Genomic DNA, 15,814 nt, shown 5'->3' with positions numbered 1-15,814 from the left:
ATTATGATCATCTAGTCTGACCTCCCGCATGATGCGGGCCACAAAAGCTGACCCACCCACTCCTGGAAGAATTCTCTCCCTTGACTCAGCTGTTGAAGTCCCCAAATCATGATTTAAAGACTTCAAATCGCTGAGAATCCTCCAGCAAGCGACCCCTGCCCCATGCTGCGGAGGAAGGCGAAAAACCTCCAGGGCCTCTGCCAATCTACCCTGGAGGAAAATTCCTTCCTGACCCCAAATATGGCGATCAGCTGAACCCCAAGCATGCGGGCAAAATTCTCTAGCCAGACCTTCTGGAAAAAGTTCTCTGTAGTAACTTTTAATATCCCATCATTGACCATTGTTACTAATTACTAGCGATGGCACGTTATTGACCTATTGACTAAAATCACTTTATCCCATCAAACCATCCCCTCCATAAACTTATCAAGCTTAATCTTAAAGGCAGAGATGTCTTTCGCCCCCACTGTTTCCCTCAGAAGGCTGTTCCAAAACTTCACACCTCTGGGGGAGCAAACAGCTGTGCACATCTCTCTATCAGTGTTATAAAGGTCGGACAATGAGTTTACTCTGTATAAGCTTTATACAGAGTAAAACGGATTTATTTGGGGTTTGGATCCCATTGGGAACTGGGTGTCTGGGTGCTAGAGACAGGAGCACTTACTAAGCCATTTTCCGTTAAGTCTGCAGCTTTGGGGGCATGGGTCAGACCTTGGTCTGCGTTTGCAGGAGGCTAGCGTGTTTGGCTCAACAAAGCAGGGTTCTGAAATCCCAAGCTGGCAGGGAAAAACAGGCTCAGAGGTAGTCTCAGCACATCAAGTGGCAGTCGCAAGGGGTCTCTGTGACCGAACCTGTCACAGTACTATTAGTCAATATATGTATTTGCAAACTTTTCCCTTTCCTATTTTATTTAGGAATTTATCTTCAAGACTCAGGTATCATAAAAAAGTCACCTATAAACAAAGAAAATTTGCCAGAACACCTATCAAATTCACTTTGTAGGTGCCTCAAAATGATTCTGTACTTTTAAACACAATAAATCTAAAATTTAATAAATGAACATAAGACACCTATACTTAGTCCCAGGCTATAGGCACTCTATGAAAAATACAATCCTTGACTAATAAACCCATGACATAGGAGAGAAATAGTATGCATGACAATACAGACCTTATTTAAAAGTCTCAAATTTTATTTCTTAAATGGATTCCATCTTGAAATTTTAAAGCAACTTCTCTATCATAAGACGCCCAGGCATAGTTTTAACATTCATCCATCCAACCACTATATTAAGCGCCACCCAACACTCCCCAAATTCCTGCCCCTCAGCCCCCTCTCACATGCCCAAACTGCTGCTGCTGGCCCTGGGGCTGCCCAGCCCGGGCAGCACCTGAGCCAGCACCAGCCGCTGCAGAAGTCACGGTGGTCACGGAATCCATGACTTCTGCGACAGACTCACAGCCTTACTTAACTAATACATATATGTTAATACTAACATAGGTGAGCCAGACTGGTTTCCAGCTAAGCATTTGTCAATGTTCAATGAGGGCCACGGGTCTTGGCATGGACTGGCACTTGGTCTGCCAGCACCACAGTATTCATATCGCATTAGGATGACAAAGTATTTCAGAACCCATTAGCAGACCCAGATAAAACTTGCCCCAAGAATTCTGGCCTACCAGTATTAATTTGACACAAGCACAAATAGATATCAACTAGCTATCAACAAGTGTAGACTTGAAATTAGATGAAGATTTCTAACCATCAGAAGAGTGAATTTCTGGAATAACCTTCCTATGGGAGCAGAGAATTCTTTCCTGGGTGTCTGGCTGGTGAGTCTTGCCCACATGCTCAGGGTTTAGCTGATCACCATATTTGGTGTCGGGAAGGAATTTTCCTCCAGGGCAGATTGTTTCCTACCCTACTTGCCTAACCCCAGGAACAGCTCAGTAATAGAAACTGGGTCTCCTCAGATGCCCCATCTTGCATCTCCCAGTACTGAACAGTATACACCTAGGAATCAAAATATATATTCTGCATGTACAGTAGTACCACACCCTCTTACAGCAAAAGAGTATGAAATCCAGGGTTATAAGGTATAATTTACTTCTATAACGTGTTCATTTTCTTAAGGTGGTAAATCACATCAGCTTGCATCACACTGTTGTAATTACAATACATAGAAAAACACTGAAAAATGAAAGCAAAAATTGGGATTTGTTGTAAGTAATTGAAAGATTTTTCCTCCCTTTCTGCTTTACCTAACAATAGTGTCATTTTTACTCTTTATTTTAAAACACTACATCAAACAAGGAAGCTTTTAAGCAAAATACTGGCAAAAAACTAGGCTGAATTTTGTTCCTTGTTCATGTTACCAGTTTATTATTTCTGATTTCCAGTTTCTTATTCAAAGAACAATTTAAAAAAAATAAAAGAAATCAATGCACGATTTTTTAGAAGTTTCCCCATAATGTATTTGATTAATAATGTATTTCATATTTATTCAAATAAGGAACTGGGCTTTGACAGCTCTAAGTGACAAAACACTTTTTTGGTACGATGTCCCTGAGACTAGTAAACTTTTCGGAAGTAGCTGAGACATGTCCCAAAATTTTATTCCTGAGCAGGATGCTGCCATAAGTCAGGCCCCACAAACCACTCTTATTTTGTAAATGGCACTTGAATAGGCAAATAGGTTTAGACTGACTATAAGTGACAAAATACTCCTCAGGTTACCCCAACTGACCCATCCCTGGGACAGTTAGCTTGTTCTGAAGTAATGACTTGTCATTTCCTGACCTGAAACTCTCTTTGGGAAAAGGTGTGGCCCATATCACCAACCTTTGCCCCCCCCCCCCCCCCCCCAAAAAAAAACCACACACACATACTGTTTAACACAGCAAGAGCGACAAACTAGTTTCACAGGGTGAAGCTGTGGATCTTGTACTTGGAGCTAGAGGGATTTGGTGAGGCAATGTTTGACCTGTCTTTTGTTTGTGAGAAGATGTGACTGGGCTGTGGGCCCATGAACAGGTCAGGTGACACAGGTCTGTTTGTGCATTCATCAGGGCCAGGTGGCTGGGACCCTTGGGTCTTTGCACAGAATCAGTATTTGAAATGCGAGTAGTTAATTCCTCCTTGATAACAAGGGAGTAGAGCTGAACAGCACTTGGTATTGTTACCCTTTTTGATCAAACCTAAACCAGCCAAAAACTCAGGACCTTGCAGGTTGATCCAGGTAGGAAAATATGGTAATAGATTCAGATGTTTCTTTGATGCAATCCTGTTTTATCTACTGTCACACACTTAATAGCTTGTGAGTTACTGGTAACTCAACCATGGGATCTTGAATGTGTATGTATCACTGTGTTAAAGCCAAGATGAAGTGCTGGTGGGGATCTCTTACAGATGACCAAATGAAACCAGAAAACCAAATGCAGTACTTCTTAATGAAGTGCCTATAATGTGTGGAAAGAAAATGCTGGTAGGGGTCTTCAATTTGGGACACGTATGTTGGAGGTCTCATGCAGCCAGTTATAAATCATTAGCTTCTAAAAGTTGTTTTATAAACACAAGTATTATTGCACACACCATGAGGTAACTATTTTGTACCTCTTTATGATGGATAAAGATGAATAAAGCATCGGACTGGACAACTATGGTTGTTCAGTGACCACAACGTGATTACACTGAATATGGGCAAAGAGAAGACAGTTCCGACCAATAGTATATACACTTGGTGCTTCAAAAGGATATTTCCCAAAGTTGAAGAAAATTATGAGCTAAACTGATTGGGGAAAAAAACACACAGAAAAAGCAACATATGGAAAATAGGGGAAATAGATAGCAGTCAACAAATTAGAAGTTATGAAGTGTAGAAAATTCATAAGGGAATCTAAAGATATGGAAAAATCCATGACTAAGGGCTGGTCTACATGGGGGAGGGGAGTCGATGGGGAGCGCGTTTGGGGATCGATTTATCGCTTCTAGACGAGGCGCAATAAATCAATCCCCGATAGATCGATTACTACCCGCCAATCCAGCGGGTAGCGAAGACGTACCCTAGCATGGCTAAGGACAATCAGACATAGTTTTAACATCTATTAAGAACAAAAGAAATCCTAGCAAGAATATAAACACATTGGTAAATTAAGGTGGTGGCATTAATGATGCAGGAAAGCAAGAGTGTTCAACAAATATCTATTCTGTATCTGGAAAGAAGGATGATGTATTTGTCAAGCTGTCTGGAGTGTCTCACGACCCTGAGTGCCAACCTCAGGACAGACTGTCAAGAAACAGGACGTGAACCCCAAACTGGTTGTGTGTTCTATAATTAAATTTCACCAAGTAACAAGTGTGAACTCCTAAAGCACTATAACAGCCTTAAATTGGAGTCACAAACTGTACCCTTGGGCACTCTAGTTTATCTTGCCACTCAGGCAAGCCTGCCTTTGTGAGAGATGGTCCCTTACACCAGAGTTCTCAGTCTTTTTCTCTCCAAGCCCCCCCCCCCCCCCCCCCTGCTATAAAAACCTGTGCCACAACAACTGTTTTTCTTTATATAAAAGCCAGGGCCAGCGTTAGGGGGTAGCAAGCATGGCAACTGCCTGTGGCCCCACGAAGCACCCAGGACCCCTGCTGGTGCTGGGGAAGATAGGGTTGGTGGGGCTGGCAAGGGCTTCCTATTGGCTCCGCATCCATGCAGCTCCTAGGCAGCAGGGGTTCCGCAGCTCCCGCCACAAGCTGCAGCTCCTATTGGCCAGGAACCGCAGCCAATGGGAGCTGCGGGGGCAAGGCCTGCAGGCACAGGCAGCAGAGACCCCCATCCCTCCACCACCTAGAAGCTGCAGGGGGCCATGCCAGTGGGGCAGCCCCTGAGCCAGCACCAGACACTGCAGAAGTCACAGTGGTCACAGAATCCATGACTTCTGTGACAGACTTGCAGCCTTACTTATAACTAATAATATAGTTATAAGTAAGGCGTGTGTGTATTTTTTTATATAACTAACTAACTAACACACTAACTAACTAACACAGATGAGCCAGACTGGTTTCCAGCTAAGTATTTGTCAATGTTCAGTGAGGGCCATGGGTCTTGGCATGGACTGGCAAGCACCACAGTATTCATATCGCATTAGGATGACAAGTATTTCAGAACCCATTAACACACCCAGATAAAACTTGCACCAAGATTTCTGGCCTACCAATATTAATTTGACACAAGCACAAATAGATATCAACTAGCCATCAACAAGTGCAGGCTTGAAATTAGATGAAGGTTTCTAACCATCAGAGAATTTCTGGAATAACCTTCCTATGGGAGCAGTGGAGGCAAAAAACCTAACTTGTATCAAGCTCAGTCTTGAAACGTTTATGGAGTAGATAGTATGATGAGATAGGCCTCTTACCATTGTAGGCAATCTGCAACTAATAGCAAAAATCCCCAGTGGTCAGAGATGGGGCACTAGATGGGGAGGGCTTTGAGTTACTACAGAGAATTCTTTTACAGGAGCCTGGCTGGTGGATCTTGCCAACACACTCAGGGTTCAACTGATCACCATATTTGGAGTCAGAAAGGAATTTTCCCGCAAGTCAGATTGGCATAGACCTTGGGGAGTTTACCTTCCTCTGCAGCAGGAGACATGGGTCACTTGCTCATTTAAACTAGAGTAAATGGTGAATTCTCTGTAACTTGAAGTCTTTAAATCATGGTTTGAGGATTTCAATAACTCAGCCAGAAGCTACAGGTCTATTACAGGAAGGGGTGGGTGAGGCAACATGCAGGAAGTCAGACTAGGTGATCACTATGGTCCCTTCTGGCCTTGAAGTCTATGAGGGTCTTGTATACACAAGTCCTTAGGAATGCTTAAATGAAGGCAACACCAATGATCAGCACCAACAGTGACAATTGCTCAATTAAAATATAAACAGCAACTTAACTTACTGTTTCAGAGTTAAAGTAAACAAGTGCAATAGATTAGGTCAACTATGCAAATATGGTGACTAAGGCTACCATTTTGGTGCAGAGGTCAAAGTGTTCATGGTAATTATGAATTTGAATAAAGTCCGTGACCACCACACTGGCAGCTCCTTTCCCCTCTGGGTGCTGCAGCCTCACCCACGTGGTTGCAGCATAACTCAGGTTTGGCGCATCCACCTCTGTGTAGATAGAGGGGCAGAGGGCCAAGTTTGATTGGCATTGCGACCCAGTGGACTAGGTCATAACACCAATCAAATCTAGTCCTCTGCCTCCATCTACGGAAGAGCAGACTTACCAAACTGGACTGGTGTTGCAGCCACAGGAACCAAGTCAGAACACCCAGAGCAAGGAGCCAGCCTGAGCCCCAAAAAACAAGAGCCCGTGCTATGGAATGAGCTCGCTACACAACTCCCTCCCCCACATGCACACAGCCTTATTTTCCCCACATCTCTTCCATGACATTTATTGAAATTTTCTATGAAAAAGGTCAGACCTTTAATGGTGACCCACACCTCTTACTTATTACATATCCAGTTAAGTTTCATCACAGAAAAATTCAAAAGTTTGATTCTCACCTACTGTATCTCCAGCAATTTCTCTGAATGGTAGAAAGTTGAAAGAAGACCAGATGCATTTTGGCTGTTACACCAAAGTACTGAATTGCACCTTTTCATATATCATTCACTGACCATTCAGAAACTGAAATGCCTCCATCCAATACTACTAGTATGACTTTTATAACTATTTAGTCACATTATGAAGAAGTTTTTGGAAAAAGGTAACCTTACACTATTTTTTTAAGTTGTTCTTGAAATAAAGAACTCAAAATCACACATAAAGAGCCAACTTCAGCCTCATGGCAAAAAGAGTCAAAAGCAAAACTATTAACTCCAGAAGCCCATAGTTTAGTGCCCAGTATATGAAAACAAGGTTCTTTAGTATCTACATTAGGTAGAAACTTCGAATAACTCAGAACTGGACAGTGAAAAACCCATAAGAAGAAACAAAACTGAGGCTTGTACATACTACCATTTATGTTATACAGGGATGTGACTAAGCCACCTCCCTGAGGTGCACAAGTTACACTGACCTACACGTTGGCGTGGACAGCGCTATGACAGCAGGAGAAGAGGCGGTTTCATTACACTGATGGGGGAGCTCTCTCCAGTCAGCACAGAGTGTCTTCAGCAGACAACCTGTGGAACTTTTTGCCAGAGGATGTTGTGAAGGCCAAGACTATAATAGTGATAGCGTCCCTATCCTCCATTTGCCAGAAGCTAGGAATGGGAGACAGGGAATACCTGCTCTGTTCATTCCCTCTGGGGCACCTGGCATTGGCCACTGTCAGAAGACAGTATACCTTTGGTCTGACCCAGTAGGACTGTTCTTATGTTATTACATGATGCATCAGTGCAGCTTTGCCCCTGTAGCATTTCTAGTGTAGATTAGTCCTAAGTTTTTCCACACACATTGCACTTTCCACCAGATTTAAATGTTTTATCAGCATTAATCAAGGATCTGCTCCCTTTGCCAATTTAATAAACACACTCAGATTCTTCGTTGAATAACTACATAAGTATTCCACTTAGTAGCTGAACAGAAATAAGAGAGAGGAAAAAATTAGACCCTTTCCTTTTCTGCAGCCCATGGCCCCAGGAGGCAGGAAAACCCCTTACGGTTCCTTCATTCATTCCAAGCGTCCTCCCGAACGATGGGGCTCCTCTCGTCCCTACCCAGCATTTTCCCAACCTGAGGTTAGCCCGACGCCCCCTCCCGGCCAGGGTCACCCTAATTAACTCCTTCGCCAATTCACATGAACACATGAACCCTCCAAACACCCCGGCGTTCACCCACTGCCCCTCGCATACAGCCTCCAGCTCCAGACGGGTGACCAACAGGGATACCCAGTACACCCCGCCACCCGTCTCTAGCTGGCTCCTCAATGCCCAGGGCTGGGGCAACAGCAATTGCCCCAGCACCCCCGCCCCAGCGGGCCCCCGACATGGGCGCCGCTCCCCAGGGCCACCGTTCTTCGCCAACACCCCCAGCCCTCTCCTGCCTGCAAGAGGCGCTCTTCCCTTCCCTTCCCCAGCTCCCTCGGGGCCCCGCCCCACTCACCGTTTCTTAGGGATGGTGGACGCGACCGGCTGCTCAGCTGCGCCCCCCGCCCTGCACTGGCTCGGGGAGAGGAACCGCTCAGCCTCGGGCGCCCGGCTCGCCGGCGAGCCCTGCAGGTGGCCAGAGAGGATGCGCAGCCTCCGCTGGGCAGGGGGCTGGGACCCCGGGCCGCTTCCCGCTGCTGCCTCGGCTGCCGCCGCCATCGCACTTCCGCGTTGCGCCGCCGGGTGAGAGGTCACACGTTGGGGGGGGCGGGAAGCGCTGCAAGCGCTTATAGGTGCTCCCGGCATGCACCGCTTCCCCAGCCCACCCACCGGCCGAGACAAGGCCACGCCCCTCGCACCTGTGCGGCGACAGGGCCCCGCCCCCTCCCCTGCATCCCGTCCCCATCCAGGGCGACGTTCTCTCGCTGCCGAGCCCGCCCTTGCCGTGTGGAGCCCGGGGCCCAGCAGGAGAGCTGAGCCTCCGGCCTCCCCCCTTCACGCCTGGCAAAGGAAACCTGCCCATCAACTCCCTCCATCCCTGCGCCCAGGCACTCAGCGGCAGGGCTGGAACCGCCTGGTTCTGAACCCTCCTGAACCTGTCAACAGAGGCTGCACCCCTCTCGGTCCAGCCCGCTGTGGCCTGCTCTCACCCTGTTCACAAACTGTGGGATGGGTGGTGTTTGTCCAGCAGCCCCAGCGTCTGCACTCCTGTGAGGAGAGGATAACTTTAGCTGTCACCTTGGAAAAGCCCCTGGTACAGGTCTGCCCCTGTGGTTCGGAAGAGGGGTTGGAAAACATGGGGTGACTGTACCCTACAGGCAGAGGGACTGGAACTGGGCGTGGGGCTTGAAGTAGTTTCTGTCATATACAAGATTTATGGTTTGTTTCAATGGCTCTCAGCAATTCCCGCTATACAAATCGTTCTAGCACTCCTGCTTACAGGCTCGAAAACTGAAAGGTAAATCAAAAGCCCTGAAATGGATTATGGTTTTCAAATCTCAGATTTTATAAACCAATCTCATGAATTTAGGTAGCCCGACTCAAGAGTTTGAACACTGCCATCCTACCATTCTGAATACCACTGCTAGGGATTAGAGCAGGGATGGGCAAACTTTTTAACCCAAGGGCCACATCTGGGTATGGAAATTGTATGGCAGGACATGAATGCTCACGAAATTGGGGTTGGGGTCAGGAGGGGGTGAGGGCTCAGGCTGGGGGTGTGGGCTCTGGGGTGGGGCCAGAAATGAGGAGTTCAGGTTGCGGGAGGGGCTCCAGGCTGGGGCAGGAGGTTGGGGTATGGGGGGGATGAGGGGTTTGGGGTGCAGGAGGGTGCTCTAGGCTGGGATTGGAGGGCGGGAGGGGGATCAGGGCTGGGGCACAGGAGGGGCTTAGGGGTGCAGGCTCTGGGTGGTGCTTACCTCAAGCAGCTCACAGAAGCAGTGGCATGCCCCCCTCCAGCTCCTACATGGATGCGGCCAAGTGTCTCTGCGCGCTGCCTTGTCTGCAGGTGCCACCCCTGCAGCTCTCATTGGCCGCAGTTCCTGGCCAATGGGAGCTGCAAGGGTGGCACTTGGGGCGGGGGCAGCACACAGAGCCCCCTGGCTGCCCCTAAATGTAGGAGCCGGAGAAGGGACATGCTGCTGCTTCCAGGAGCTGTGCGGAGCTGCGGCATGCATGTGCAGAGCAGCCCCCAACCCCACTCCCCAGCTGGAGCGCAGGAGCGGGACAAGCCTCAGACCCTGCTCTCCAGCAGGAGCTCAAGGGCCAGATTAAAGTGGCTGGCGGGCCGGATGTGGCCAGGGGGCCATAGTTTGCCCACCACTGGATTAGAGCCTCCTAAACCAACTCAGCACCACCTGGTGTTTTTATCCTTTGTCTCATTCTTCCTTACATTCAGTGCAGGCACCTGGGTTCCTCCTGCTGAATACGTTCAGGTACCTGCAACATAATCCACAATTTAGTGGACCTTAGAGGATTGAGAGAAATTCAGTATAAATTACTGCTCTTAGCTGTTCCTAAACATAGCAATACATGTATATAACTCTATTTTCTTGTTTGGTCCTGGTCTTGCCTATTCCTAATTAATTCTAATCTGTATAGTTATGATAGTCTGAATACATAATAATGACTGTTACTAGTACTTTAACATCAATTAGTGCTACTTATTTTTACACAATAATAGTTCCTTGTAGAGGAGAATAAGAAGTTACCCAGTACCAATATATTCAAAACAACTGGCTTCTGAACCTAGCCTAGTTTCAGGGCTTTGGGGCCAGTTAGAGAAGAAGAATAGGTCACAGCAGCTTTGGGTTGGTGGTGTCAAGTAGAGGGGCAGGTATATATAACAGGGAATCATAACTGGGTTACATGTGTGTAACATAGAAACAAAATAGCACCATCAAAAATAATCTAATATTCAAAGAGGGCCTAAATCTTCTTAGTCATGTTACCAGAACATTTTAAACTTTTACTGCCAGAACTCATATTAAGTTAATGTAGAGCCTGGCCAAATTTTGGAGACTAGATACCTCTGCTAACTTAATCCCTCCCAGTGCATGGAGTAACTGCTATATCTCATTCATCCTTACTGCACAGCCACTGCACCCCCTCCTAAGAGACGAGAGCGTCCTTCTAAACTCACCCAGCCTGTATAAGAACAAAAGTTTAAAGGACATATAATAATTCAAAAATATTTAGTTTAAATTACAATTATTAATTGGTTTCAGAGTAACAGCCGTGTTAGTCTGTATCCGCAAAAAGAAGAACAGGAGTACTTGTGGCACCTTAGAGACTAACAAATTTATTAGAGCATAAGCTTTCGTGGACTACAGCCCACTTCTTCGGATGCATATAGAATGGAACATATATTGAGGAGATATATATACACACATACAGAGAGCATAAACAGGTGGGAGTTGTCTTACCAACTCTGAGAGGCCAATTAATTAAGAGAAAAAAAAAAAAAAAAAACTTTTGAAGTGATAATCAAGCTAGGCCAGTACAGACAGTTTGATAATAGGTGTGAGAGTACTTACAAGGGGAGATAGAGTCAATGTTTGTAATGGCTCAGCCATTCCCAGTCCTTATTCAAACCGGAGTTGATTGTGTCTAGTTTGCATATCAATTCTAGCTCTGCAGTCTCTCTTTGGAGTCTGTTTTTGAAGTTTTTCTGTTGTAATATAGCCACCCGCAGGTCTGTCACTGAATGACCAGACAGGTTAAAGTGTTCTCCCACTGGTTTTTGAGTATTTTGATTCCTGATGTCAGATTTGTGTCCATTAATTCTTTTGCGTAGAGACTGTCCGGTTTGGCCAATGTACATGGCAGAGGGGCATTGCTGGCACATGATGGCATATATCACATTGGTAGATGTGCAGGTGAACGAGCCCCTGATGGTATGACTCTATCTCCCCTTGTAAGTACTCTCACACCTATTATCAAACTGTCTGTACTGGCCTAGCTTGATTATCACTTCAAAAGTTGTTTTTTGTTTTTTTTTTTTCTCTTAATTAATTGGCCTCTCAGAGTTGGTAAGACAACTCCCACCTGTTTATGCTCTCTGTATGTGTGTATATATATCTCCTCAATATATGTTCCATTCTATATACATCCGAAGAAGTGGGCTGTAGTCCACGAAAGCTTATGCTCTAATAAATTTGTTAGTCTCTAAGGTGCCACAATTATTAATTGGTAATACACATTGGCATATTTGTGTGGCTGAGTTATTTTGTCTGGTTTTGTGCTCTTGTGGGAAGGCAAGAGAGAACATGCTCTTCACATTACAGTATTAATCCCTTTTGATACAATGGTATGGTCAGCTGATATTAAATTTTCTATAGTGAATCCTCTCCTGACTTATCATCTTCTTTTAGGAAATGTAATCAAGGAGTGGGAGTGAAGATACTTCCTTAAAGGAGTTATAATGCTAAGGATTTAAAGCAGAAAAAATATTCCTCAAACAGGAAAATCCTATAGTTGAAATTTGCCTTTAACTATTAAAAAGGAAACAGAAAATATTAGGAATACATAATTGCCGGTTACAGTCAGTAGAAATAAATATCTTCAGCATTAGAGATTGCTGGGAGCTTGGCTACAGCAGAAAAAAAAACTTATTGCTGACAATGGAAGTCAGCAATGAGTGCCACTGAACGGATGCTGGATACAGTTTAGCTGTAAGTATAGATTAAAAATAAACCATGTTCAATGCCATTTCAGCAACACCTGTTGATACCCATGTGCAACTTGAATAATGTAGACAAGCCAATGGAAAAAAGTTAGCCCTTAACCCAACTTCCTTCAAATCCCTTCCAAGTTCTCCTCAGATAAAGCCAATAACACCTGGAATCCCAACTCTGGTGAAGAATTAATTCACTAAAATCTTTGCTACTGTCACAATCACTTGGTTTCTTATTGGGTAAGCTTCAGACCATTATGTGAAACAGTCCATAGCTACCAGCAAATATTGATTGCCAGTCTCTGTCTCAGGCAGAGGCCTAAGCAAATCAACAGTAATGCACTTCTTTGGTGACTCAATGAGATGCTGCCACATACAGGTTCTCCCAGTCTTAGAGGGCCCTTCTTTGCCACACAAGCATCATATTTCCTGCACTAATTTTCTATATCCTGCCTGTATTTCACCCATCAGAAGTTCTCTTTGCTTCTCCTTAGATGGTTCAATTTTGGATCCCCTATTTATTCCTTAGCCTTTTTAGCATGTCTGGTTTAACAACTTGTGTTTGAGCCAGTGTCCACTATTCCCACAAATTTCACAGATCCTATTACATATTCAGTTGCCAAATTCTCATTACTGTTGTTTTATGGCCCAGATCTAAAACAACTATAGGCTGATTCTTGCACTTCCATACTTTGTCCCTTCAGCTTAGATTCTCCTCACTTCCCAAACTGGGAGAGGGGCTTTCACTAGGGAATTGTGATACTCTGTCCTGGCCAGCCTCATATTTATAATAATCCCCCTTTCTGTTCTCAATTTTTTCACAGTTCCAGCAATACCATTTAACTGAATTGCTTCCCTTAATTTTTGAATTATTGCTGATTTCCCTTGTTTTACAAACTGAATTCATCACTTTTTCTAATTGTTCAAAAATGTCATAAACCAGATTGGAATCCCCTTTTCTATCATACGTCTCGATACACATCTGTACTTGCAGGATTCATGCCAATCAACTTCCATCTTCCTCACTAGTGGCTTCTTCCTCTTCTGGTACACTGCTGCATGGAAAGATTCAAGTTCTGTGGCAGATTCCATAGCTTCCCATAGTGTCTTTGGTCTCCCTCACTGATCTTGATTTGAAAGCATAAGTCTGGCTGAGTGTTTTCAAATTGGTTCATTGCCAATATATCCTGCCCTCATTGGTATCTGGATATGCCAGTTACACAAGTGTCTGCAGGTCCTCTGCCAATTCAGATGAAGTCTCTTCTTTCCCTGTCCTTCTAGCCATTAGCTAGAGCCTTGGCCAGCTCAAATTGATTGCTGGTCCCACACATGTCAAGAGCTTCTACCAAGTCTGGAAAACTCTCTCTTTTCTGGGGGTAAATATCAGAGCTGGACCATTGATGTTGGCTTCTAATCCATCCCCCCTTCCTCTTCCCAGACATTCATTTAGGTTTTGATGTTGAACTGAGCCAGATAAGCCTCCCTGGGAGTTTTTCACTGAAACATAGTGGGCTTTTATATCACTTGAACTGGGACAATCCAACTCTCCCCTTTGGGCCTCTGTTGGTTACAAATTGAGAAGAGAAGTACCAGCTCATAATTTCTCTCCTTGAAAACTAGATCCCACCTCTTGCACCAGTATTGACTCTTTTGGACCTGAGTGGGAGCCAAAATTCACGATCCAGTTGGTTGTTTCAGTTAGGAGGAGAAATAAATGATGGAGACAGGTAGTTCTTTGATGCAATCCTGTTTATTTACAAAGACTGTACAAAGTCCTGTTTCCTCGTGCACAGGAGGAGTCAAACAACAGGATATTTTCTTTGCTCACAGTTCCTAGCCTCTGTCAGGCAGCACTCAGCTGGACAGGAACACAAATCTTCCCAGGATATTAAATCTGCTTACTGAGAATGAAAACAAAAAAGTACCATTATTCCCCTTAGAATTGAGGAAGGCAGAGCATCAAGGTTGAGGGGGAAGGGAAAAGATACAAGCTTGTCAGGAATCTTAGCAAACATACGCTTTCAAGAATTTCTCAAGTCTGCTCTTCTCAGAAATGGCCAGGCCCTTGCTGTCTTTGGGACTCCCTCTTCCCTAATTAGGAATGACCCAGGTTAAAGTCCAGAAAATGAGTTTCCACTTGCAAGAGTGTTTATGAATACTTTCATGGGGTCAGGGGGTGCTCCCCTGCAGAGAAGATTTGGGATTCCAGCTTCAAACCATCCAACACTGTGCAATCAGGTGGCATTGCCTACAAGGCTTTGACTGAATGCCAAATTAGACAGAATGAATTAGAATGAATTCAAGACTGCCAAATAATTTGCCACAAGGCACCACTGCACCTCTCAAGAAAACTAATACAAATTCGTGATAAGTAGATGAGAGTTTGTTTACATTAAAAGGAATAAATGACTAAACTCAGAGTTAGTGGGTATGCTAGTTTGGATTATTTACACGCAGCATATGAAAACGTACTCTGCATTGCCTGTATGAAACTCCCAGCCCTCAGGTCAAATCAGAACAATGGCTCAATACAGCCTTTCTCCTTTTTGTTGGAGCTGCTTTAAGACTCCATCTCTGAGCAGCTGCCAAACTGAAGTGGCAGGAATGATATAGGCCATCCACATTCATTAATGGGGGTGAGGAGGTGTCGAATCATAGAAATGTAGGGCTGGAAGGAACCACAAGTCCATCCTCCCACACTGAGGCAGGACCAAGTATACCTAGACCACCCCGACACGCGTTTGTCCAACCTGTTCTTAAAATCTACCAATGAAGGGAATTCCACAAACTGGACAATATGTTCCAGAACTTAACTATCCTTATAGTTAGAAAACTTTGCTTAATATCCAACCTAAATCTCCCTTGCTGCAGGTTAAGCCCATTACTTCTTGTCCCACTTTCAGTGGACATGAAGAACAACTGATCACAGTCCTCTTTATAACAGCCCTTAACATATTTGAAAGCTGTTATCAGTTCCCGCCTTGGCCTTCTTTTTTCAGGCGTAAACATGCCCAGTTTTTTTAACCTTTCCTCCTAGATCATATTACCTAAACCTTTTATCATTTTTGTTCCTCTCCTCTGGACCCTCTCCAGTTTTTCCACATCTTTCTTAAAGTGTGGTGTCCAAAACTTGACACAGCGCTCCAGCTGAGGCCTCACTAGTGCTGAGTACAGCAAAACAATTACCTCCCTTCTCTTACATACAACACTCCTATTAATCCACTCCAGAATTATATTTGCCTTTTTCACCACTATGTCACATAGTTGACTCATATTCAATTTCTGACCCATGATAATCCCCCAATCCTTTTCTGCAGTACTACTACCTAGCCAGTTTTTCCCCATTTTGTATTTGTGCGTTTGATGTTTCCTTCTTAAGTGTAGTAGTTTGTACTGTTGTATTTCATTTTGTTGATTTCAGACCAATTCTTCAATTATCAAGGTCATTTTGAATTCTAATCCTATCCTCCAGAATGCTTGACACCAAGATGGGAGGGGTTGCATCTTCAAATTTTATAAGCATATTCTCCACTCCAATATCCAAGTCATTAATGAAAA

The 15,814-nt window shown here is 44.6% G+C and overlaps 1 protein-coding gene across 4 annotated transcripts in view; it reads right to left on the bottom strand.

Annotated features, from left to right (window-relative positions):
* The window catches only part of AGPS (alkylglycerone phosphate synthase), a 142,246-nt gene extending 133,919 nt beyond the window's left edge, over nt 1–8,327 (bottom strand). For all 4 annotated transcript variants that reach the window (XR_004647629.1, XM_034785324.1, XM_034785326.1 and 1 more), the window contains exon 1: nt 8,099–8,327. Coding sequence is in view for 3 of the 4 variants with exons in the window: in XM_034785324.1 (XP_034641215.1) it covers nt 8,099–8,301 (203 nt within the window). In the remaining variant the exon portion in view is untranslated. The remainder of the gene's footprint in view (nt 1–8,098) is intronic.
* Between the last annotated feature and the right edge of the window lie 7,487 nt (nt 8,328–15,814).

Source organism: Trachemys scripta, chromosome 11, assembly GCF_013100865.1.
Source record: "Trachemys scripta elegans isolate TJP31775 chromosome 11, CAS_Tse_1.0, whole genome shotgun sequence".
NCBI lineage: Eukaryota > Metazoa > Chordata > Testudines > Emydidae > Trachemys > Trachemys scripta.
The sequence above is the reverse complement of the archived record's forward strand: the minus strand, read 5'-3'. Positions and strand labels throughout refer to the sequence as shown.